Source organism: Mustela erminea, chromosome 18, assembly GCF_009829155.1.
Source record: "Mustela erminea isolate mMusErm1 chromosome 18, mMusErm1.Pri, whole genome shotgun sequence".
NCBI classification, from domain to species: Eukaryota; Metazoa; Chordata; class Mammalia; order Carnivora; family Mustelidae; genus Mustela; species Mustela erminea.
The window spans coordinates 36,001,315-36,023,834 of record NC_045631.1 but is presented as its reverse complement, the minus strand read 5'-3'; the positions used below and the strand labels follow the sequence as shown (position 1 = coordinate 36,023,834).

The 22,520-nt window shown below is 46.6% G+C and overlaps 2 protein-coding genes and 1 long non-coding RNA gene across 10 annotated transcripts in view; 2 read left to right on the top strand and 1 right to left on the bottom strand.

Moving 5' to 3' along the window:
* LUC7L3 (LUC7 like 3 pre-mRNA splicing factor) overlaps positions 1-3,170 on the top strand; it is a 31,888-nt gene extending 28,718 nt beyond the window's left edge. For 4 of the 8 annotated variants that reach the window (XM_032320179.1, XM_032320177.1, XM_032320180.1 and 1 more), the window contains one exon: positions 1-587. This exon is cut by the window's left edge. The gene's annotated coding sequence lies outside the window, so the exon portion shown is untranslated. Of the gene's footprint in view, positions 588-2,514 lie in introns of those variants that run through there. The other 4 variants (XR_004280461.1, XR_004280463.1, XR_004280460.1 and 1 more) reach the window with 2 other exon arrangements.
* Positions 3,171-6,143: 2,973 nt separating this feature from the next.
* On the bottom strand, positions 6,144-12,987 carry ANKRD40CL (ANKRD40 C-terminal like). The gene is made up of 5 exons (XM_032321977.1): positions 12,822-12,987; positions 11,783-11,915; positions 8,233-8,307; positions 7,466-7,650; positions 6,144-6,558 (listed from the first exon to the last, which is right to left on the bottom strand). Exons 2-5 carry the CDS (start codon positions 11,820-11,822, stop codon positions 6,415-6,417), a joined length of 444 nt encoding a protein of 147 aa, XP_032177868.1. The 5' UTR covers positions 11,823-11,915; positions 12,822-12,987; the 3' UTR covers positions 6,144-6,414.
* Positions 8,454-13,399, top strand: LOC116578078. The gene is made up of 3 exons (XR_004280727.1): positions 8,454-8,736; positions 9,976-10,130; positions 12,903-13,399. It is a non-coding gene; the product is annotated as an uncharacterized LOC116578078 (long non-coding RNA).
* Positions 13,400-22,520: the final 9,121 nt, after the last annotated feature.

Sequence of the window (22,520 nt, the reverse complement as noted above, 5' to 3'; positions counted from 1 at the left end):
TAGCCGGCGGAACCTGGGTCTCTGCCTCTTGGTCCAGTGCTTCACGACTATGCCACTGTACTCATCCTAACGGGCATGGCGAACTGTTACAGAATTTACTACAGTACCCTCCACCAAGCTTTGGAAAGTGGAAACCACCACCTCAGAGGTGCTCTTTGTGTGATCTTTATAGGAGCACAGAGCCCTCCTTGCTTACTAGCTGATCCTGGAGATTGCAGCAGGAGTTGAATGGGTTATTCTGGCTCTGTCAGGGTTAAGATAAAATGTGAAATGATCAAGCATGGCTTTGTGTAGTTTGACAAGTTTGTGGTTTTAAGAGTAAAGGATTTAAAGTGCTAGTTTACCATATTCTGTTATTCAGTATCAAGAACAGAAAACAGTTTGCTAAACTATTACGGCAATAAATTATTAAGGAATTAAAATGCCAGATCTGTTCTGCCTCATCTAGAATCAGTAGCTAACTTATTTCAGTGAGGTAAAGTAAATGAGTTCATGAAAAGTCATCATCTTCGTGATTCTGTGGTCACTTAGATGTATTTCATGATTGAAGTTCTGTAGAGTTTGAGGGAGAGGCCTGGCTCTTAGTGTGGCCATGACTAAGGTCTGGTTTTAGTTGGAGATCAAGTTGGATTGCCCTCAACACCCCGAATTCATTCAGGCTTGAGAGGAAATGATTCTTACCTAATTCATAAGAACCTAATACAGAGGCTATGTGCTAATTGAATTTACTATGAGAAATACACATTTCTGCCTTGAGGGCCAAACAGTTGTCAGATGGTCTGTGTGTATTTTCTCTGTGATAAGCCTTTCAGGGGCGCCAGATTCTGTTACTCAGAAGATCACTTAATAAGAGTGGAATGGGATCAGAGCAATCAGGTTTTTTATTTTTATTTTGGAAAACTTAAGACTTACATAAAAGTAGAACAGTATAATTAGCCTCTATTAAAACTCACCACTAGTAAGACTCAATGGCCAGTCTTATTTTATATGTGTATGTGCATGTGTGTATGTATCCCCTGCCTCCTATCATTTTCAAGCAAGTCTCAGACATACTGTTTAGTCTGTAAATATTTCAGCATGTATTTTTAAAAGTTAAGAAATTAAACAAGCTCATTAACAAAAATAAATGGGATAAACTTCTAATTGGCCAGAGTTCTCAACTGTAGTACTGGTCTGGTAGCTTACTTGCCATTGTGTGTCTCAAGGGGACCAAGTAATGCGTCTGCTGCTCTGGCGTCCTCCCCTCTGCAGTATAGGAAGACTGTAGCATCGCCTCCCATTTTAAGACATTTTTCCTTCAAACAGATCACTATATTTCAGTTGACCCTGGAACGAGGGAGGTTAGGAGTGCCACCTCCCCCACCCCATTCAGTCAAATCCACATGTACTTGACTTTCCCAAAAACAAATAGCATACTGTTGACCAGATGCCTTACCTATATAACATAGTCGATTAATATGTATTTTGTATGTGAGTTACATAATGCATGCTTACAGTAAAGCAAATTAGAGAAAAAGTGTTAAAATCATAAGGAAGAGAGAGAATACATTTATAGTACTTGGCTATAGAAAATCCATATATAAGTGGACTTATGCAGTTCAAATTCATGTTCAAGGGTCAGCTGTATTTTTCAGTTTGGATTAAAATCCATCTCTTGCCTTCTTGAAGTTATAAGCTGGTATTTCAGCTTAGGTATTTATCTCCTCTCCTTACACATTACACTTGCGGGCAGTCGGTCTGGTTTCTTCTATATATATATAGTTAGTGCCACAGAGGACAAACCACCCTGTTTCCAAGGTCTGAGAAAACTTGGACTACATAGAGGTTGTTAGCCGCCTCTAGAGATGTTACGATGGAACAATTTAGGGTCGGAGTTTTTTGAGCTTGCCTTCATGCCGAGCTTTTAAAAATGCATCTTAGATGGGCTGTGTGGATAATTTTAAACGTTACTCTAAAGTGCATGAAACAAGGGAAACACTTGAGAATTTATTGTGTATATTTTTTGTGGGATGGGACTTCGTTCAGGGCTGATTTTCAAGTGTGAGTTCAGACTGATTTTTAGTTGTTTATGAAAGAACCCCAGGTGACTACTTTTAAAGAATTTTATGTTATAATTGTAATGCCTGTACATGGTACAAAAAACAACAGTAGAAGTGTTAAGTGATCTCTCTCTTTTTCCTGTCCCTCTGTTCTTTCTCTCCAGGAGCTACTGTTAACAGTTATTCTTTCTGGAGGGAGGTGGGTGGTAGGGGATATAAGCATATATGTATAGACCTTTTTTTATATATGAAGTACACCATATGTTCTGAATCTTGCTGTTTTCACTCCGTATATTTAGAAACATTTGAGATTTAGGAGACCGCCCTTTTAAGTTTTAACATGTAGTTTTTAAAAATACATTTCAAGTAAACCAAAGCAGAGAAGTCAATGTGTTATTCATTGTTGTATCAGATTTTTAAATTTCCTACTTTGAAAATGCAGTTTGAGAGTCATAGTTGATCTGTTTCTTCTCAGCCCTCCCAAGTAGCTCAGTTGTCAACAGCAACAGATGGAAGAACTTTTAGGAACAACGGCTTTGGGAAGTAGTTTGGCTTAAGTGGCTGTGCCCTAACCTCTCTGTGGCTATTCCGCTCCTAGATACATACCCTAGTGAAACTCTTAGACGTGTGTGTCAGGATGTGGATGTGAAAATGTCGTAACAGCACTATTTGTAATAGGAAGAAAAGGGAAACAAAAACAAACTGGAATGACCCTGCCTGTCCTTGAGCAGTCCACTGGATAGATTCCGTGGCCCATTCCTACAGTGGAATTGCACGGAAGTCAGACTGAGCTGCAGCTACTTGTGTGAACATGGATGGATCTTGGTGGTCGGAAAAGCAAGTTGCAGAAGAATACATCCGCTGTGGTTCCATTTCTGTGAAGGTCAGAGTCCAGCTGTTAAATCTGTGGTAAATGAAAGAAAAGCAAGGGAATGATAACATGAAATTCAGTGTTACTCTTGCATCGGAGGGAGAGGAGACCGTGGAGGGCATGGAACAGCCTTCAGAGGAACTGCTGACAATGCTTTGTTGCTAAAGCTGGATGGGCGGTTTCTTTTTTAAACTGTATGTTCATGTACTTTTGTATGTATGATATTTCTTAATAAAATTTAAACTTAAAAAATGGGAAAAGGTCTTGGTGTAGGTAGTAAAATAGAAATATAAGCATACCCATATTTTAAAAATTTACCCTCTTACAGTGACTGGCAGGTGTAAAAGGTATGGTTTCTTGAGTGCAAAATCTGGGGCCTTAATTGTTTTTTAAAAGCTAGAAGCAGGGCCTAAGTGTATGTCTTCTTTGTGATCACTTTTTTTTTTTTAAGGTTTTATTTATTTGACAGAGATCACAAGTAGGCAGATGGGCAGGGGGTGGGGTGCGGGGGAAGCAGGCTCCCTGCTGAACACACAGCCTGATGCAGGACCCTGGAATCATGATCCAAGCGGAAGGCAGAGGTTTTGCCCACTGAGCCACCTAGGTGCCCTGTGATATCACTTATTTTTATCTTTACATACTTTCCATTTGGGATTTGGGTGTCAGCCAGGGAGCGGCTGCTTTTGTTCTCTGTTTCTTGAAGATTCACGCTCTTCCAGGAAGGGAACTGCTGGGTGAGAAGAGCAGTACTCCTGGCAGGTGGTCAGCACATCCTACCCCTGTTCACTTTAGATTGTCAGATCAGAGGGGCTGTTCCATTTTGGCCTTGTTTTGCTCTTAATGAGGGACACCATGAAGCATTAGATATTTACTCTAATGGAAGTGATTGGGGAACGCCTGGGTGGCTCAGTGGGTTAAAGCCTCTGCCTTCAGCTCAGGTCATGATCTCAGGGTCCTGGGATGGAGCCCCGAGTCAGGCTTTCTGCTCGGCAGGGAGCCTGCCTCCCTCTGTCTGCCTGCCTCTCTCTGTCTGCCTGCCTCTCTGCCTACTTGTGATTGCTGTCAAATACATAAAATCTTAAAGAATAAAAAAGGGGAAGTGATTAGAAGTAGAAATGTACCTGCAAGTGCATAAAATTCACCTCTTTCCACAGTGGACCTTTTGATCTCCAAGTGTGGCTCCCAGTGGGAGCTTGGGGCTTCCCCTGCCTGCTTTCCTTGCAGCACTGAGTGCTGGTATGCCAGCTGCTGTTCTGATAACATGGGATAGGTCAGTGAGCAAAATAGGAACACCGCCACCTCCTGGTGGAGTCTGTCAGGCCTGTGAGTGGTACTTAACACTCTGAGGGTAGAAGGGGCCCTGCTGCTGTTACCAGTCCCCTCATTGTAAATGAGTGTTAGATTGTGAACGACTAAGAATTCTAGATCATTCCACCTTTTTGTTTTAACCTACATGTGTTCTGGAACCTTTCAGGACAAGCGTCCTAGTACCTGATTCAGTTCAACCACCTAAAAATCTTAAAATGACATTAAGTTAGCATAAAAGTCAGTGGACTTGCACCTTCCTCAGAAATTAATTTCCACAGTGTCTGCATGAAGTATAAATTACAATGAAAATTACTCTTGAAACTTCAATTATTTTTATTTTTATTTTTTTATAAAGATTTTTATTTATTTATTTGACAGAGATCACAAGTAGGCAGAAAGGTAGGCAGAGAGAGAGGAAGGGAAGCAGGCTCCCTACGGAGCAGAGAGCCGGATGCGGGGCTTGATCCCAGGACCCCGGGATCATGACCTGAGCTGAAGGCAGAGGCTTAACCTACTGAGCCACCCAGGCGCCCCATTGAAGCTTCAATGTTTACTCTTAATCTTCAGCCTTAAGACTATTCATGTTACAGGAAATATGTTTTTATAATTTCTTCAAAGGTGCATACTATGTTTATTTGAACGGATACAGAATTTGCTCAACAGCCTGGTGATAAATTGCTGCCCTCATTCAATTACTGTAATTGATCATTAGGCAACTCTATAGGTTCTGTTACTGTCATAGTGTAAGGTTTCCTCCCAACATTTTTTTCAAATTTATTCTACCATATTCACATAAAAATACCACCTAAAACTCCACTTCCTCGCAAGGGTGATTTTAAAAGCCAGTCCTCAGCTCTTGCCCCAAGTTTTCCTTATTCCAAACAAAATTGAGAATACCTTAGGGAATTGGCCCTTGTGGCGCTGGAACGGCACTGTGCTGAATTGGCTTGTCAGCGGGCTGTCCTGTCTCTCAAAGACCTGTGACGTGGATGCGGAGCTTAAATTTCCAGCAGAAGTGCTTCCATCTGGAGAGGCCCAGGGCTACTAAGCAAACTGCAGGTTCAAGTCTCATGAACTCCTCACATTTTTTTTTTTTTAATTTAAAGATTTTATTTATATATTTGAGAGCATGTGCCAGAGGCCGGTGGTGGGGGTGGCAGGGAGCAGAGGGAGAAGGACAAGCAGATGCAGGCCTCCACCTTGACCCTGAGATGACCTGAGCTGAAACCAAGAGTCAGATGTTCAGTCGACTGAGCCACCCACACACGCTTCACATTTTTGAGTGGGATGATCTGTACGTCGGTACCCACACTATTTAAAACCTTGGTCTTTGGACAGTTGGGCTAGGTAAGTGCTAGTGTAGTGTTTGCGTGTCCCCCCACCCTTCATCAAAGCTGAGGTGCTGAGCATTTGCAGAGGCAACCTGGTGGCCCTGTTATGTGCTGGGGGAGACGAGATCCTGCTTGGCCAGAGGAGCTCCGGTATTTCAGAGCTCAGTTCCACGAATTCAAGTCCAGGAGTAATGACTGAAGAGAAATGACCGTGGACAGGGTTAAGTGGGTAAGTGGGGTCCAGCTCCCAGAGTGCTTCCAAAGTACCAGCAGATCTTACCTAAGAGTTTGGGTGAGTTGACCCGGAAGAGCTCTAGGTAGTGGAATAGGAGGAGTCTAGCTTCGAGCGAGTTTTTGGTAAGAGTGCCAACTTTGTTGTTTCCATCTGACTAGCAGAGTTGAGTGCTGTGGGCTGTGCCTTGGCTATTTGGCAAGTAGTTTGTTAAAAATGGCCTCAACAAGGGCGCCTGGGTGGCTCAGTTGGTTAAACAACTGCCTTCAGCTCAGGTCATGATCCTGGAGTCCTGGGATCGAGTCCTGCATCGGGCTCCCAGCTCCATGGGGAGTCTGCTTCTACTGACCTTCTCCCCTCTAGTGCTCTCTCTCACTGTCTCTGGCAAATAAATTTTTAAAAAAACTAAAAAAAAAAAAAAATGGCCTCATCAGTAACGCAAGTCATGCCATTTTATAGGCAAGTTTCAAAGTGTAAATAGGAAATGATATGACAATTTCTCCCTGCCCAGAGAAGTTTGAGATGAGGGAACAATTTTGCAAAGTACGCACATGAAGGTAGCAAACCGGTACATGCATTCCAACTTGGTTATTTACAAAACATTGATACCGGCGGTTTCATTTCTGGGGTTTTCTAATAGGTCAGTTTGGCAGCATTGCTGTTGTAGCAGGCCTTCTCTGTCAGGGATGTTGCGTGTTCAACGAATTCAGAGCTTCCATTTTTCACCAAGATGAGTTCTACTTCCTGAAAGTCCTGTAGTCTTTGAATGTCTTTGTCCTTAATATGTAAAAGAAATTATAGGGTGGTTTGTAGATAGCATGAGAGATTATTAAGATGAAAAAATCTTAATGGCCAGCATCTTTGGTTCTTGCCTAAATTCAGGGTATTTCTGTAATGGTTTCTCTGTCATGGTAAGCTAAAGTAGCAGTTGAGACTTTTTCTTTTTTTGGTCTCTGTTGTAGGTTCCTAAGGGGACTGACTGTAGTCCCACACCAATATTGGTGAAGAAAAGGGCTTTTTTTAAAAAAGTAATAATTATAACTCTCATTAAGAAATTATCATGCATCAGTGATTGTATATACATTATTTCAAATCCAGAAAAGGGCATTTTAAAAAGTCCAGAAAATAACAATCATCCTGCCATTCCTTTACAAAGAATATATTAGCCGTGACACCAGTGAGAATTGGTAAAGGCGTTTTGAAACTTTTAAAATAGTAATACCCAAAGAAATGAGGTTTTTCTTCTGAAATTAGAGAACTGTATTTTGCATCTGGAATCTCTATACAAATGCAAAACAGCTTTGTTTCATGAGATAACAAAGGCTGAGCTGTGGCAGGCAAAGGAAGGTGGGTGAGTCTTTCCTTTCCCGGGGCACCATGCCACCTGTGAACCAGCCAGGTCCGCAGAGGTGGAACGGGCCACGTGTATTGACCTGAGTCTTCTCTCCGGGCCTTAGTTGTATTTCAGACCGTATTGAAGGGTTCATGAATTTAGGTGTGCAAGTCAGTAAAAGCACCAGATTGAAAATTACCTAGCTACCATGGCTGTCCTACAGTCCAAGTTTCCCAGTGGCTTAAATTTGTTTTCACGTTAGAAACACAAGAGATAAGTGATTAGCTTCACAGAACATTAATTTTGCCCACTTAGAACCCCGTCTGCATTTAGACCCTTTGCAAACCCTACCTTTCTGAGCAGTGTGTTTGGCAGCTTTCTGATCGCCCTCACTTGCTCCGGCTCAATCCCCAGTTCGCAGCAACTGACTTTCAGGAGATTCTGATAACTCAGCTCTCCTCTGTTCAGTTCAACCTCAATGAAGTCATTTTCTCTGGGACTCTTAATTCTGACTTTAAGCACCAGCTCTAGATCACCTGCAAGTTCGTTTGTAAAAGAGAGAGTACCCGATTTAAAGCCTTTCAGTCGGCGTCATCCATTCTCCCAGCACAGAACTGTGTAACAGACACGCAGCAGTTTTTACGGGTATAGGAGCATCAAATTTTAGTCTTTTCTTGGGGTGCTTGTTACGGTCTGCGATGTAAACCCCATTATACTCACCTGAAAGCTTGCAGTTTGAAGCCGAGCTAGGATTGAAAAAATAAATATTTAAATATACCACCCTCAAGCAGTACCTGGTAGGTGTTGGAACTTATTTGAAAAGCTTCAGGGAACTGTTGAGCCCTGGGGCTCTGTGTCCTCGGGAAACTGTTGTGTAGACGTGCAGATGATTCTGTGATTTCCTACTGCATCCCTCCCCAGGACTGCAAGGTGACAGGCCCTGATAATCAGGATAATCAGGATAATTGTACCATCTTTTGCGTGGTTGGGGGGGCGTGGGCAGTGGTGTAGAGTGAGTCTTCACACTGTCCCCGAGAAGGAGGGATTTTTGACTGAAGGGAGAAGAACCCAAGCGGTGTGTTTGGCTTTGCCACTGGGCCTCGGGGCTGAGTCCTCACCTACACGGGTGTCCTCAGGTTTGGCATCCCGTGGGTCAGCTGGCATCTGTGGGTTGGAGCCTTGTTTACATTCACCTGGGAAAGAATTAGAAAAAGAAAGCGTTGGGGCGCCTGGGTGGCTCAGTGGGTTAAGCGTCTGCCTTTGGCTCAGGTCATGATCCCAGGGTCCTGGGATGGATCCCGGTATCAGGCTCCCTGCTCAGAGGGGAGTCTGCTTCTCTCTCCCTCTGCCCCTCCCCACTCATGCTCTCTCAGCGCACTCTCTCTCTTTCTCAAATCTTAAAAAGCGAGAAATGGCAGCACCTCAGCGTTTGTCTCTCTTCCAGATCTGCCAGTTGAACAGGGACAGTGATGCCCCCTCTCCACTTCCTGCTCCCCAGTTCCGCCTCCTCAAGGGAAAAGCCAAGTCACGAAAAGGGCAGTACTTATGTTCAGACTTGAAGTGTCATTTTCCCTCATCACGGCCCAAATCATGAAAAGGAGCCAGGACGCTATTTTTAAGCGGTATGTAATCTGGGGAAGAAATATTTATAATCTGCGTGCTTAACTCAAGTTTCGACTTAAATATTTTGGGCGCTGAGGGCTTCGTGTCCCCAATTCTCCAGGAGAGTCCTTTATAAGGAATTTTCTCCACCAGAGGGAAGGGAGACAAGAGTGAGTATTAGCATCCTTTTTGGGGGCCAGGCCCTTCCCAGGCTCACAGGCCCTGTTCCCTGAGACCCTGCTCTGCACCAGGCGCCTTGCTAAGCCCTGGGGATGCGGTTCAAGCCACCACCACAAAAACCCAGAGTGTTCGCTGTCCTAGAGCTGGCAAGCTAGAGGGGACAGAGATCCTGATCAACGGACCTCAAGAAAATGTGACGTTAAATCGTGGGGCTGGTGAGGGCCAGACACACAATGGAGGTCAAATTCTGAAGGCAAGGCTGAGTAGGCTTAACCCGATCCAGGGGGAAAAGAGGAAGATGAGGTTCCCAGGGCTAGAAATAGCATAAGAAACCTGTGTGTGGATAGAGCGGAGCTTCTGAGGAAGGAAAGGCAACCATCCAACGCGGCTGCTGGGCAGAGAGCATGAAGGGATGGTGTGAGGTGTGTCAGGCTGCCGTCAGATGGTGGCCGTCCAATTCGGTAGCCACCAGTCATGTGAAATGAGATACACTCATTTCATAAAAATACATAAAATACCATTTCAAAGGCAGGAAAAAATGTGAAGAATTCATTTTTTTAATATTGGTTGTATGTGGAAATAATTTTGATATATTGAGCGAAGTAAATAGATTAAAATTATTTTCACCTGTCTACTTTTTAAAATGTGGCTGGGACATTTTTATTTTTTATTTTTTTATTTTTAAAAATATTTTATTTGTCAGAGAACACACACAAGCAGGGAGAGAAGAAGGCAGAGGGAGAAGCAGTTTCCCCACCGAACACAGTTTGAGCCCTGGGACTCCATCCCAGGACTCTGGTATCATGACTTGAGCCAAAGGGAGATGCCCAACCGACTGAGCCACCTAGGCATCCTGAGGAAATTTTTTAAATATGTGGTTTTAAAAATCCAATATTTTTATTGGAAAGCACTGGCCCAGGTGAAAGGTTTTGGTTTTTATTCTAGAACAACACCAAGCCTTTAGACAGATCTTAGCCTTAGCCCAAGGCTTGTCACAATCAGATTTGCATTTGGGGGCAAAAAAAAAGCCTCACTGTTCTCAAAAAAAATCCATGGGATGTTGACATTTGCATTTTCAGACAAGAAAATTGAGGCTGAAAGGTGAAGTAACTTGCTTGAGCTTGCCGCATGCGTAAATGGCAGGACTGGGATGTGACCAGAGCCAGCTCCATCAGTGGAGCCCAGAGCAAAAGGAAGGTGTGCAAAACGGCTCTGCACCGCTAACCCACGGCAGGTGGGTGACCCCCCCAGGAATCACAACCTCCCACCTGTACCCATCTGACCCTGGATGGGGGCAGGGAGAGCTTCCTGCCTCTTCGTTGTTGCCCTCGGAACATCCCCTGCCTTGCCTGCCTCAACTCCAACTCTTTCTTGAGTCCCCACCAGGGGCAGAAGGGGACAGTGGAACTCTGGTGGGGAAGGGGCGGTGGGCTGGGAGTGGGGCCATGCACACACGGGGGTGAAGTTTCTCCCCAGCACATGCTCCATCGTCCTGGCTGACTTCACTTACAAAACAGACTCCCAAGATAAAATTATTTAAAATGGGGACGCCTGGGTGGCTCAGTCAGTTAAATCTGCCTTTGGTTCAGGACATGATCCTGGGGTCCTGGGATCGAGCCCCTCATTGGGCTCCCTGCTCAGCGGGGAGTCTGCTTCTCCCTCTCCTGCCCCTCCCTCCTGCTTATGTGTGCTCTCTCTCTCAAATAAATAAAATACATTTTAAAAAATTTTTATTAACATATAGTATATTATTATCCCCAGGGGTACGGGTCTGTGAATCGCCAGGTTTACACTTCACTGCACTCACCATAGCACATACCCTCCCTAATGTCCATAACCCAACCACCGTCTCCCTCCCCACCTCCCCGCCCCCTGCAACCCTCAGTTTGTTTTTGTGAGTCTCTTATGGTTTGTCTCCCTCCCGATCCCATCTTGTTTCATTTATTCTTTTCCTACCCCCCAACCCCCCAACGTTGCCTCTCAACTTCCTCATGTCAGGGAGATCATGTGATAATTGTCTTTCTCTGACTGACTTCAAATAAATAAAATCTTAAATTATTTAAAAGTCAAGCCAGTGACCACAGAGCATTTAATCCGAAGTGTGGGACATTTTCTGACTGTGGGGTTCTGCACAGCTGCTGGGATGACAGGCCCAAGAAGCCAGCCCTGCTTCTGGCTCAAGTGCTCTCTGCCCACTGCCCAGTCCCTCCCCAGCCCCTCCCAAGGTGGCGGGATCTGCAGTCCCCTCTTCGCCCTGCGCCCTGGGCCACGGAGCAACCCCTTCTCCCTGGAGGTCCCTCAGAGTCTCTGGTACCCAACCTGAAATGATGCTTTCCCCACCCCTCCCCCACTCTCCCCACACAGACAGAGCACGGGACCCCACCCCCTGGCCCCACCGCCAGCCTGGCCTGGCACAGAAAACAGCATTTTCTTGGATGAACCTTTTGGATGAAGATCCCGTGTGTGTGGACCCGGTCTTGGAGAGGTCAGAAAGCACGCCCTTTGAAGTCAGGCCTATTTGGGTCTGAAGTTTTCCTTTGCCACAGTAGCCATGACTCGTTAGACAAGCTACTTAAGCTCTCTGAGCTTCAGTTTTCCGATCTGGAAAATGGGATTAATAATCTCTACCTCGCAAGGTATTAAGAAGCAAAGGAGTGAGCACTGGTACTGACTGGCCACTACTGTTAGCACAGGTGCTGATACTTGCTTCCCCCTCAGGGACACTCGGTCTACTCCCTCTGTCCTGACTTCACGGGCAGCAGAGCTGGGAAGGGCCACTGCCCCTACCCACGGCAGCATCTCCCCCCACCCCCACCCCCCCGTATCTTCCTCCGGTACTACCCAAATCCTTGAGGACCACGTGGAAAACAGATCTTCCTGACTCACCTGCCGGCTCCTCCTTCCTGTCCTGTTGGGGTTCAGCCATGGGTCAGCTCTGTTGTTCGTCAGATCAGTACTCCCTCTCGAATGGACACAAAGTTCCAACCACGTAGGAAACACCTCTGAAAGCTCCGTGCATCTGTGTGCAGTGAAACAACGATGTGGTCACTGGCCTGGTGAGATGGGGCAGGGAGGTGCCTATTTGATAGATGGGCAAATTAATTAAGACTCTCGGGGCTGCCCGGCATGTGCTGGGAATGATGCAAGGCTCCCTCCTCCCTTCCCAGGCTCTGTCCAGCAGGTGACCCTGGTGGCTAAGAGTGCTTACCCAAGGGAACGCACCCCCAGGAGGCTCAAGCCACTGGCGTCTAGCTAGATGTTTCCTTGGAAAAGGTTAGCAGCTTCTACATCAAGGATAGGAAAAGCCAAACACTTAGGTTCTTGGATCGAGCAGGCTCTCTGTCCTACCCAGCTCTCTCTCCCTTTTCTCCCAGGCCCTTCCTCACAGCTGCGAGTGCCAAGAAAACAGGAAGACCCCAGCCCATACCTGGGAGACTCTGCCTTGCCCAGGATCTCATATCCCTTGATTTCAAACATAAAAATGGAGACGGTGGGGATTGGGAGCACTGGAACAGGAGGTTTGGTGAAGAGTGCATGGGGCTGGGGAAAGCCCGGGAAAGGGCTGCAGCTACCTCCAGGGGGTGCCGAGGTTAGGAACCTGGGGAGGACTCTCACATTTCATTTAACCCTCCAGTGACAGAAGACAGGACAAATGGACAGAGCATCAGAAAGGTGGAGGGGGCCCAGGAGGTCACAGCTCACAGGTTCTCAAACTTTAGTGCACTGGAACCACTTGGGAAACGCTAAAAGCCATGGGTGCCTGGGTCCCACATTGTTGATTTGGGGTGCTGTCTGGGCCCTGGAATTTTTAAAAGGTCCCCAGCTGATTCGAAGGTGTGGCCCAAGTTGAGAACCACCAAGTTGGGCCAAACTGCTTAAGGGCAGATGAGGAAACGGAAACGAGCCAAGGAAGGGAAATGCTCACCAATGGGTCCCTCTGCTGCCGCAGACCTGGGGCGCCCAGGTCGCCAGCTTGACGCTGCCTCCCTGGTGCCCTTTCTGCCAGGAATGGAAGAAGGTGGTGCTGCCGCGGAGGAGGAAGCTGAAAGGATCTGCCTGGCCTCAGCTCCTGTGAATGGGTAGGAAAATGCACTTTGGCCCGGGTGTGGTCAGCCATGGAGAGAGCCAACCAGCCCCTCCTCACCTGCATGGGCGGGGCCGGGGATGGACGGAGGGCTCCGCCTATTTCCACTCACTCACCTCTCTGCCCATTCACTCAGGCATCCCCCATTCACGGAGCCCCTCAACAACACTCAGGTTTTCTTCTCATTTTGGGGTCTCTCTCTCTCGATCTTCTTTTTTTCCCTTTTAATTTACTTTAATTAATTTATTTTAAAAGATTTTAACTGTTTATGTTGTCTCTGCATCCAATATGGAGCTCAAATCTGTAACCGCGAGACTGATACTGACCGTGCCCACCAGTGGGGCAAGCCCCAACCCCTTTTATTTTATTTTATTTATACTTTTTTTTTAAGATTTTATTTATTTTATTTGACAGACAGAGATCACAAGTAGGCAGAGAGGCAGGCAGAGAGAGAGGAGGAAGCAGGCTCCCCGAGAAGTGGAGAGCCCGATGTGGGGCTCGATCCCAGGACTCTGGGATCATGACCTGAGCTGAAGGCAGAAGCTTTAACCCACTGAGCCACCCAGGCGCCCCCCCCCCCCCCCCCCGAGAGAGACTCTTAAGCGCTGGTTGTAGAACCCGACTCAGTGATTGGTCTCATAATCCTGAGATCATGACCTGAGTTGAAATCAAGAATCGGACGCTTAGGGATGCCTGGGTGGCTCATTCGTTAAAGGCTGCCTTTGGCTCAGGTCATGATCCTAGGACCCTGGGATGGAGCCCCGCATCGGGCTCCCTGCTCAGTGGGAAGCCTGCTTCTCCCTCTCCCACTCCCCATATTTGTATTCCCTCTCTTGCTGTGTCTCTGTCAAACAAATAAAATCTTTAAAAAGAAAAGAATCAGATGCTTAACCAACTGAGTCATACAAGTGAGTGGAGACTTTATTAAATAATTTCTACACCCAATGTGGGATTTGAACTCCCAACATGAGATCAAGCCGTTGCACACTCCACTGACTGAGCTGGCCAGGCACCCTCTCATTTATTTTGATGTTCAAATGATCCAACTTCATACAGTATGTGCTTCCTGCTGTTTCCCATATCCTGTGACGTATCTCCATTCTTTTATGGGCATTTTCTTAACTTTTGGCCCATTCAGAAGTTCTGGGCTCAACTCGTCACTTTCCCCATCCCAGCCCTGGGATCCGCTACTTCTCTGAGGAGCCGGGTTCCTTCTAGTTGGGGGAAGAGGTGTTCTCATTCCTACGGGGAGGCCAAGAAGAATGCTTCAGAGCCCTTTGAGTGGTCAGAACTGGAACCACACATACACGCAGATACACAGACATCTGTATATCGCAGACCACAAGTTCATGCCTGAGGCTTCCAGCTCTCTTCCCCCAACCAGAGGGCTTTCCCGGCTTTCTTCAGTTCCATATGACAACTCTCTTCAACAGTGGGAGATCTGGCTCCTGACCCCTCACAAATACTTACTCCTCTGGTAATCCTGTGGTACACAGGAAATGGTCCCAGCACCACTCATTTGAAACACAGGTTCATTGTTTGTGTGTGCGTCTTAAGAGTTCTTCCCAATCCTCATTTATACTTTTTGAGTACCTAGAATTTGAACATGGTTCAGGGCGCCTGGGTGGCTCAGCGGGTTTAGCCTCCGACTCTTGGTTTTGGCTCAGGTCGTGATCTCAGGGTCGTGAGATCAAGCCCCATGTTGCGTTCTGCATTTAGTGGGGCGTCTGCTTGGGATTCTCCCTCTCTCTCTGCCTTTACTCAGGCTCTTCCTCCCTCTCTTTAAAATAAAATAAATAAAAGCTTTAAAAAAAACACCACGGACATGGTTCTAAGAGTTAAAATTATGCAGAAATTTATATTCATAGAAGTGTCATCCAACATTCCCACTCCTTCCATTTTGCTCTCATCTATTTCCTGTAGGAAACTAATCTCCTTAGTTTCTGAGCTATCCTTTCTAGGTTTCTTTTTGCAGAATTAACCAGATGGATGTCTATTTTATTACTATTTCTTTTTCTTGCAGAGAAGGTAGCACATATATTCATTTCTACTTTGCTTTTTTGAATAAATTATTTTATGGGTGGCTCAGTGGGTTAAAGCCTCTGCCTTTGGTTCAGGTCATGATCTTGGGGTCCTGGGATCAAGCCCTGCATCAGGAGGGAGCCTGCTTCCCCCTCTCTGTCTGCCTGCCTCTCTGCCTACTTGTGATCTCTCTGTCAAATAAATAAATAAATAAAATCTTTAAAAAAGTTATTTTATTGTGTTTTTATTTATTTTTACTTTGCTTTTCATTCACTAAACGGTCCATCCGGAAATTATTTATTTGTTTATTTTTATTCTTTAAGATTTTATTTATTTAAATAAATAAAAGAGAGAGAGAGAGTGAGCGAGAGAGAGAGCACAAGGGGAAGGAGAGGGAGAAGCAGGTTCCCTGCTGAACAGGGAGCCTGATGTGGGGCTCAATCCCAGGACCCCGAGCTGAAGGCAGACTATTAACCAACTGAGCCACCCAGGTGCCCCCATCTGTTTATTTTTAAATATTTCATTCTCAAGTAATCTCTACACCCACCCAACATGGGGCTCGAACTCACAACCCCAAGACCAAGGGTCACGGGCTCTTCTGACTGAGCTGGCCTGGCGCCCCCGGAAAGCATTTAATATCAGCTCAAAGAGATCCGCCTCTCTGGGTGGATATTCTGTAGTCTGTCATGCAAATTCTCTAGATACAGGTATTTAGCTTACGTCCAATATTTTGTAATTACCACCAATGCCGTAATTAGTAATCTGCCTATGTATGTTTTATTGGTGAAGGTATATATTCTGGCTAGATTCCCAGAAGCAGGGTTGGTGGGTCAAAAAGTAAATGCACACGTACTCTTGTTAGACACGACCACATATTCCCCCACTGATACTTAACCCGTTCGCATTCCCCCCAGCCACCTGTACGAGCACTTGCTTCCCCAGGGCCTCCCTGCAGGGTGCTGTCCAATCGGACAGTGAGAGATGGACTCTTGGGTTGTAGGTTTTATGATTATTGAGGGGTGGCCAAGAGATCAGGAGACCACTAACACCAGAAGGACAGGGTTACTGAGAGTTCCCAAGAGGAAGGGGAGGGGCAGGATGTGCCGAAGGAGCCTCACAGAGGAGCACCAGGGTTCGGGGGCAGAGGCAGTGAGCGGGAAATGTAGACAAGAGCCTTGACTGCATGGGAAGTAAAGGCTAACAGGTTTAGGACGGGCTAGTATTTCACTGGGCTCCGGGGTGGAGGGTGGGGCGGCCTGATTATCTGCTCCCCAGCCCGGGGTTGATTAGGGCAGGTGGAAAGTGGCCCCGAGTGTGGGAGCTTGCTACCCTGCCAGGCCTGCATTCTTCTATTGTCTGGGCTTTATCATTTTCTAGGCCTTTCTCACTGTTGGGAGAGACTTCACAGCCCTCTTGCATGCTGTGAGTAGAGCACAGGTGTGGGTTGCCTTTGGACTTTTTCAAGGCTGTTTGTGTAGGGAAGGATCTTGGAAGGCAGGCACAGTGCCTCTCCACAGCAAAGGGCGGGTTTCTTTACAGCCCAGTATAATAAAGGTAATGACGCCTTCGGTGGCAGAGGTCAGGTGGGGCCCACTGCTGGCTGTAAAAAATTCTGGTTTCCTGAGGTTGGAGATCCTCCTTTGCAAACTGTTTCCATTATTATTAATATTTGTGTATACTACTTTGAAAAACAAAAAGAAAGACGTTTAAGGGCTGAGGAAAGTATGGAGGTAGGCATTGCAGAAGGCAGCCTCATGCGGCTTCTCCCCGTCCCCCACACACCTGTGTGCCATGAAGAAGACAGTGGGGGGCTCCCAGGACCCCCAGAAGACCCAGGGCTGTTGTGTCACCCCCGGACCTGCACAGATCGGAGGCTGCAAGGCAGCGGGAGGCTGGAAGCACGCCCACGTTCTGGGCTCACGGATCCAGGGCCCAGGCCTGTGCCCCTCAGCTGCTCACACTGGGACATGCCTGCTCCTGGCAGATAAAACTGTGGCCCCACTAAGTAGCACTTGGCCCTTAGTAGGCCTCATAAGCATCTGTCAAATCAATGAGGAAAAATCCGTGCTGGCTAGTAGGATTGGAGACCCAGCTAAAAAGTCATTTCGGCTCTCTAAAAAGGGCCTGGGCACTGGGAAGGGAGGGCCGAGGGGGCGGTGGGAGGAGGAGTCACTGTTACTTGGGAATTGGGGGGGTCATAGATGATTAACTACTCCCCGAGCCTCAGTTTCTTCATTTATACCACGGGCATCAATCATCTGTTGTGCTTGAAGGGACAACTCAAGGATAGAATATGCAAACATACTTTCCATACCTGTTGTTGTCTATTGTCACCGCTGGCTGGAGTCCTGGTGGCCCTAAGCCAATTCCCGCTAAGGCCTTGGGTACCTACCAGCGGACAGGAGGCCACAGGGTTCTTCGTTTGTCCAGGGACCCGTTTGTTTCCAACAACCCTTGACCTGCAGGCCCCACCTCCCCTCAGCTCTTTGGTTTTGTCTTCTTGCGGGGAAAGGGGCACTGTTGAGGCCGTATAGGTTTTTTCTTTGGTCTTAGAATCAGCAAGAAGCCTCGTGGAGAAAGAAGCTGACTTCATATGCGGGCTGTTGAACTACCTTGCAGTGCTTGAAGCCCAGGGGTGGGTGGAAGAGCGGGGTCCTCGGGGGCGGGGGTCACCGTAGGACATGGGGATTTGAATTTAGGGTGAAGGGAACAAGGGCCAGTCCAAGAGCTTAGCTCATTGGGGTGGCGGGATTTTCCATCAGCGCCAGCACAAGACAACTTTTAGGCGGGTCGTAAGAGAACTCCAGACCCTCTGCGGGCTTCTCCCCATGGTGTGGCCCCAGCTGCATTTCTCTCGGCTCGTGGGTGTCTCCCTCCTCCCAGGAGGTTCAGAGAGGCAGCCTGAAGAGCTGGGGCTGAGCGTCCGGGCACCTGCCCAGCCCACCTGCTGTTCTGAATTTAGGACTCTGTCCTGCCTGACTCCTATCTCCCCTACGCATCTCTGTGTGTGCTGGTAGCTACAGTATTTGTTCTTGTTCACTGACAAAGTAATATAAGGCTCTTGTTTTTTAAGAAAAGAAAAAAAAGTGAAAACCTCAAATGCCTGGAAAGTAGAGAATTCAGTCTTCCTGGGCACCTCCCAGAAACCCCGGGGTTTGCATGAAGACATTTCCTCTGCCTTATTCCCTGATGCGTGCCCAGGCCATAGGACAGACCGGTGCCTGGGACTCCCCCTCGGTGCCCAATGTTTGTTGAATGAATGACAGAATTATGAATGAATGAGACGTTAGGGATGAATTTTCCAATATTCTTTCCATGTGCGTACCTGCATAAATATACTTAAAAAAAACGTGAGCGAGAGCGAGCAAGCACAGTAGAAGTGCGGTTCTGAACTTTATAAAAAACTGAAACAATTCCTTGTGGGTATTTCTCCCTGTGACTTTATACCAGGCTTTCTCAGTTTTGGCCCTATGGATATTCAGGAATAAGACCTTGTGGGGGGCAGTCCTGTGCTCCTCAGGGAGAGCAGCGTCCCTGGTCTCCGCCCACAGGACGGGAGAACCACACCTTCCACTATCTGATGATAATAAAGGCTTCCAGGTGTTATCAGCTGTCCCCTGGTGGGCAAAATTGCCTCCACCAGAGAACAACAGATTTTATAGACATCACTTCTTTTCTTGGCTGGGTCTCAGAGCCTTCTAGAGCGGAGCTGTGGAATTTTTTGGCTGATTTGTCAGCAATGCTGAGTTGTTTTCAGTCCCTTGCAAGAGGCTCACCTGAACTTGTGTGTTTCTGCAGGAAGCTTCTCAGAGGTGGGATGGCTGAGCTGAAGCCAGGGCACACTTGCAGGGAACTGTGCCCTTTCCAGAGCTGGAGCTCACTTCACTCTGTGCTCGGCAGCAGTGGGTTTCAGCTTTCCAATCTTCACCAGTCTGATGCTGTTTGAGAGCCACAGCCCTTCTGACTTCATTCTCTTCTAAAATCGTATGGCTTGGGGCACCTGGGTGGCTCAGTAGGTTAAAGCCTCTGCCTTCAGCTCGGGTCATGATCTCAGGGTACTGGAATCGAGCCCCACATCCGGCTCTCTGCTCAGCAGGGAAACTGCTTCCTCCTCTCTCTCTGCCTGCCTCTCTGCCTACTTGTGATCTCTATCTGTCAAATAAATAAATAAAATCTTTTTTTTTTTTAATTTTTTTTTTGAGATTTTATTTATTTGTCAGGGATAGAGGGAGAGAGAGCGAGCAAGCACAGGCAGACAGAGAGGCAGGCAGAGGCAGAGGGAGAAGCAGGCTCCCTGCCGAGCAAGGAGCCTGATGTGGGACTCGATCCCAGGACACTGGGATCATGACCTGAACCGAAGGCAGCGCTTAACCAACTGAGCCACCAGGCGTCCCAAATCTTAAAAAAAAAAAAATCGTATGGCTCATTCCTTCCAGGAAAATGTTAACAGCAGCAATCATCAGGAGCCCCCTTTTGGCTCTGACGCTGGCCGTGTCCTTAGAAAAACTGTTATCCCACAGATATGTATGTGCATGTTTTTTATATAAACTCATTTTTCAAGTGCTCTGTAATGGGGTCTTAATGTTCTCTTTGAACATAAGGTTGTTTACAAGAGAGCATTAATGTTTCTAAGCAGTTGAAGGATTTTATTTCTACTGTGATTATTTATTCCTCATGTACTCAGTTGCAGCGATAAACAATGGGGCATGTCCCTACTATTTCTTCTGGAATCAATTGAGATTTCCTTTGCAGCCCAAGTCAATTTTTGTATATGTTTATAAATATTATGTTACCTCTGGAATGTAAACGACACCAGAGCAGTGACCCCCTCCCCGCCCCCACACTGCCCCCCCCCACAAGACAGGGCTGTATCCCCAGGGCTTTGAATGGTACCTGATCGATGCTCAATATAATTTTTTCGAATAAAGGATTGGATGAGGGGCGCCTGGCCAGCTCAGTCGGAAGAATGGGCAACCCTTGATCTCTGGGTTGTGAGTTCGAGACCCACGTTGGGTTGTATTACTAAGTAATTGTAATACAGCTTAGTTGTATTTCTTAGTAATTGGTTGTATTACTAAGTAATTGGTTGGTTGTATTACTAAGAAATAAATAAACTAAAAAAAAGAGTGGATGGGGTTTGCAACATATAACTTTTGAGAAGCGTGGTTCTTTTCTTTATTTTTCAAATACCCAATCCGTTAAGGGCTGAGAGGTATCTCCATTTATTAATTTTTCCATGCTTTTTCTATAGCTTTTCTTTGCCTATTTTCTTAAAAAGATTTTATTTATTTATTTGACACAGAGAGAGAGAGAGATCACAAGTAGACAGAAGGAGAGAGAGAAGCAGGCTCCCTGCCGAGCAGAGCCCGATGTGGAGCTTGATCCCAGGACCCTGAGATCATGACCTGAGCCAAAGGCAGAGGCTACTGAGCCACCCAGGTGCCCCACATATGTTTTTTAGTAACAGCTTTATTAAAAGATAATTCACACACCATGATATTTACTTACTTCAAAGTGTATAATTCAGGGTGTTTTTTTTTTTTTTTTAAATTCCCAGGGCTGTGCAGCCATCACCATAGTCTTATTTCAGAGCATTTCCATCCTGCAAAAAGAGACCCGGGACCCATTAGCAGTCACTCCTCACTCTCCCAGCCCCTGGCAACCACTGAGCTACTTTCTATCTATCTCTATGGTTGTACCTGTTCTGGACATTTCTTTTAAGTGGAGCCACGAGATATGTGGTGTTTTGCGTCTGGCCTCTTGCACTTAGCACAATATTCTCAGAGTTCACCCATAATATAGAACGTATCAACCCTTCATTCCTTTTTATTGCTGACTAATTTTGCATTGGGTGGAGATGACACATTTTATTCATCAGTTGACGGGTGTTTGGGTTGTTTCACTTTTCAGCTATTGCAGAAGGCAGTCACGCTCACTGGTGCACCATGGATGTCTGTGAGGTTTCGGCTCTCATGAATTCATGCTGCTGTGAACGTTCCTGCGCAAGTTTTTGTGTGGACATGTTTATTTTGTGTTATTTTAATTAAAAAAAAAAGGTTTTATTTGTTTGTTTGTTTAGTGCCTTTGTGCATGTGCAAATGGGGCGGGGGGTGGGCAAAAGGTCAGGGAGAGAATCCTAAGCAGGCCTGACTGAGCCATTGAGGCGACCCCCCCAGAACTTTTTTTTTTTTTTTAATTTAAAAACAAAACAAAACAAAACATGGGCGTCTACCTGACTCAGTCGGTTAAACACCGACTCTTGATTTGGGCTCAGGTCATGATCTCAGGGCCCTGCACTGGCCATAGAGCCTGCTTGAGATTCTCTCTCTCCCTGTCCCTCTCTTCCATCTGTGCATTCATGGGCATGCGCTCTCTCTCAGAAAAAGAAAAAAAAAAATCTCTCTTAGGGGGTTAAGCCTCTGCCTTCCGCTCAGGTCATGATCCTAGGTTCCTAGGATCGAGCCCTGCATCATCGGGCTCTCTGCTCATCGGGGAGCCTGCTTCCCGCAAACCACTACCCACCCCCCCAGCCTGCCTCTCTGCCTACTTCTGATCTCTGTCAAATAAATAAACAAAATCTTAAAAAAAAAACAAAAAACAACTCTCTTGAGTGTATATACATACAGCAATGGAAGTGCCCGGTCATTAGATCACTGTATGTTTAACATTTTGAGGACCTTCCAGCCTGTTCTCCCAGTGTCCACTCCATCTTGCACAGCTACTAACAATGTAAAAGGGTTCCAATTTATCCACGTCCACGCTCGTACTTGTGCATACCTGTCTGAGCCATCCTGGTGGGTGTGAAGTGGTTGTCCTCTTTGTGGTTTTGCTTTTCCCTAATGAGGAATGACTTTGAGCATCGCTTTGCATTCTTGACCATCGTATATCTTCTTGGGAGAAATGGCCATCCAAATCCTTCGCTCATTTTTAAACTGAGTTGTCCTTCCATGGTTGAGTCTTGGGAGATTTTTGGATGCATCATGAACACAAGTCCCTTATCCAGGTATATGATTTGCAAATATTTTCTCCCATCCTGTGGGTTGGCTTTCACTATCTTGATAGACGTACGTTTTTATGTTATGTTATTTGGTGTACAGTGCAACCTCTGGGGTCTTGTCCCCCCCTCAGCATTATAAAGAGATTTGCTTGGTCGCATGTAATTTTTTCTGAGTTGAATTCAACTTCGATCTTCAGGTCGCGACCTTGATTTTCTTCTGGTTTGCTTGCGCCTGTATATGGAAGCCTTCGGTCAGTGCTCAGTGAAGGTGGTTTTCCTTCCTCCTGTCTGCCCTCACAGAATGCCCCTTCCCAGACCGGGCCCCCCTGGAGTAGCCACTATGTCCAGACCCCACAAGCACCCAACATGTGGCCTGTCTCTGCGCCTCTTCCAAGCCGCCCCTCTACTCCCCGCTCAGGGTCCTGGGCGCGGTCAGAGCCACCGGGCTGCTGTTCTCGTCACGTCCACCAGGGGCCGCCCCGCTCCTGCCAGAGTTCCTTCCAAGAACCTGCGCTGTAATT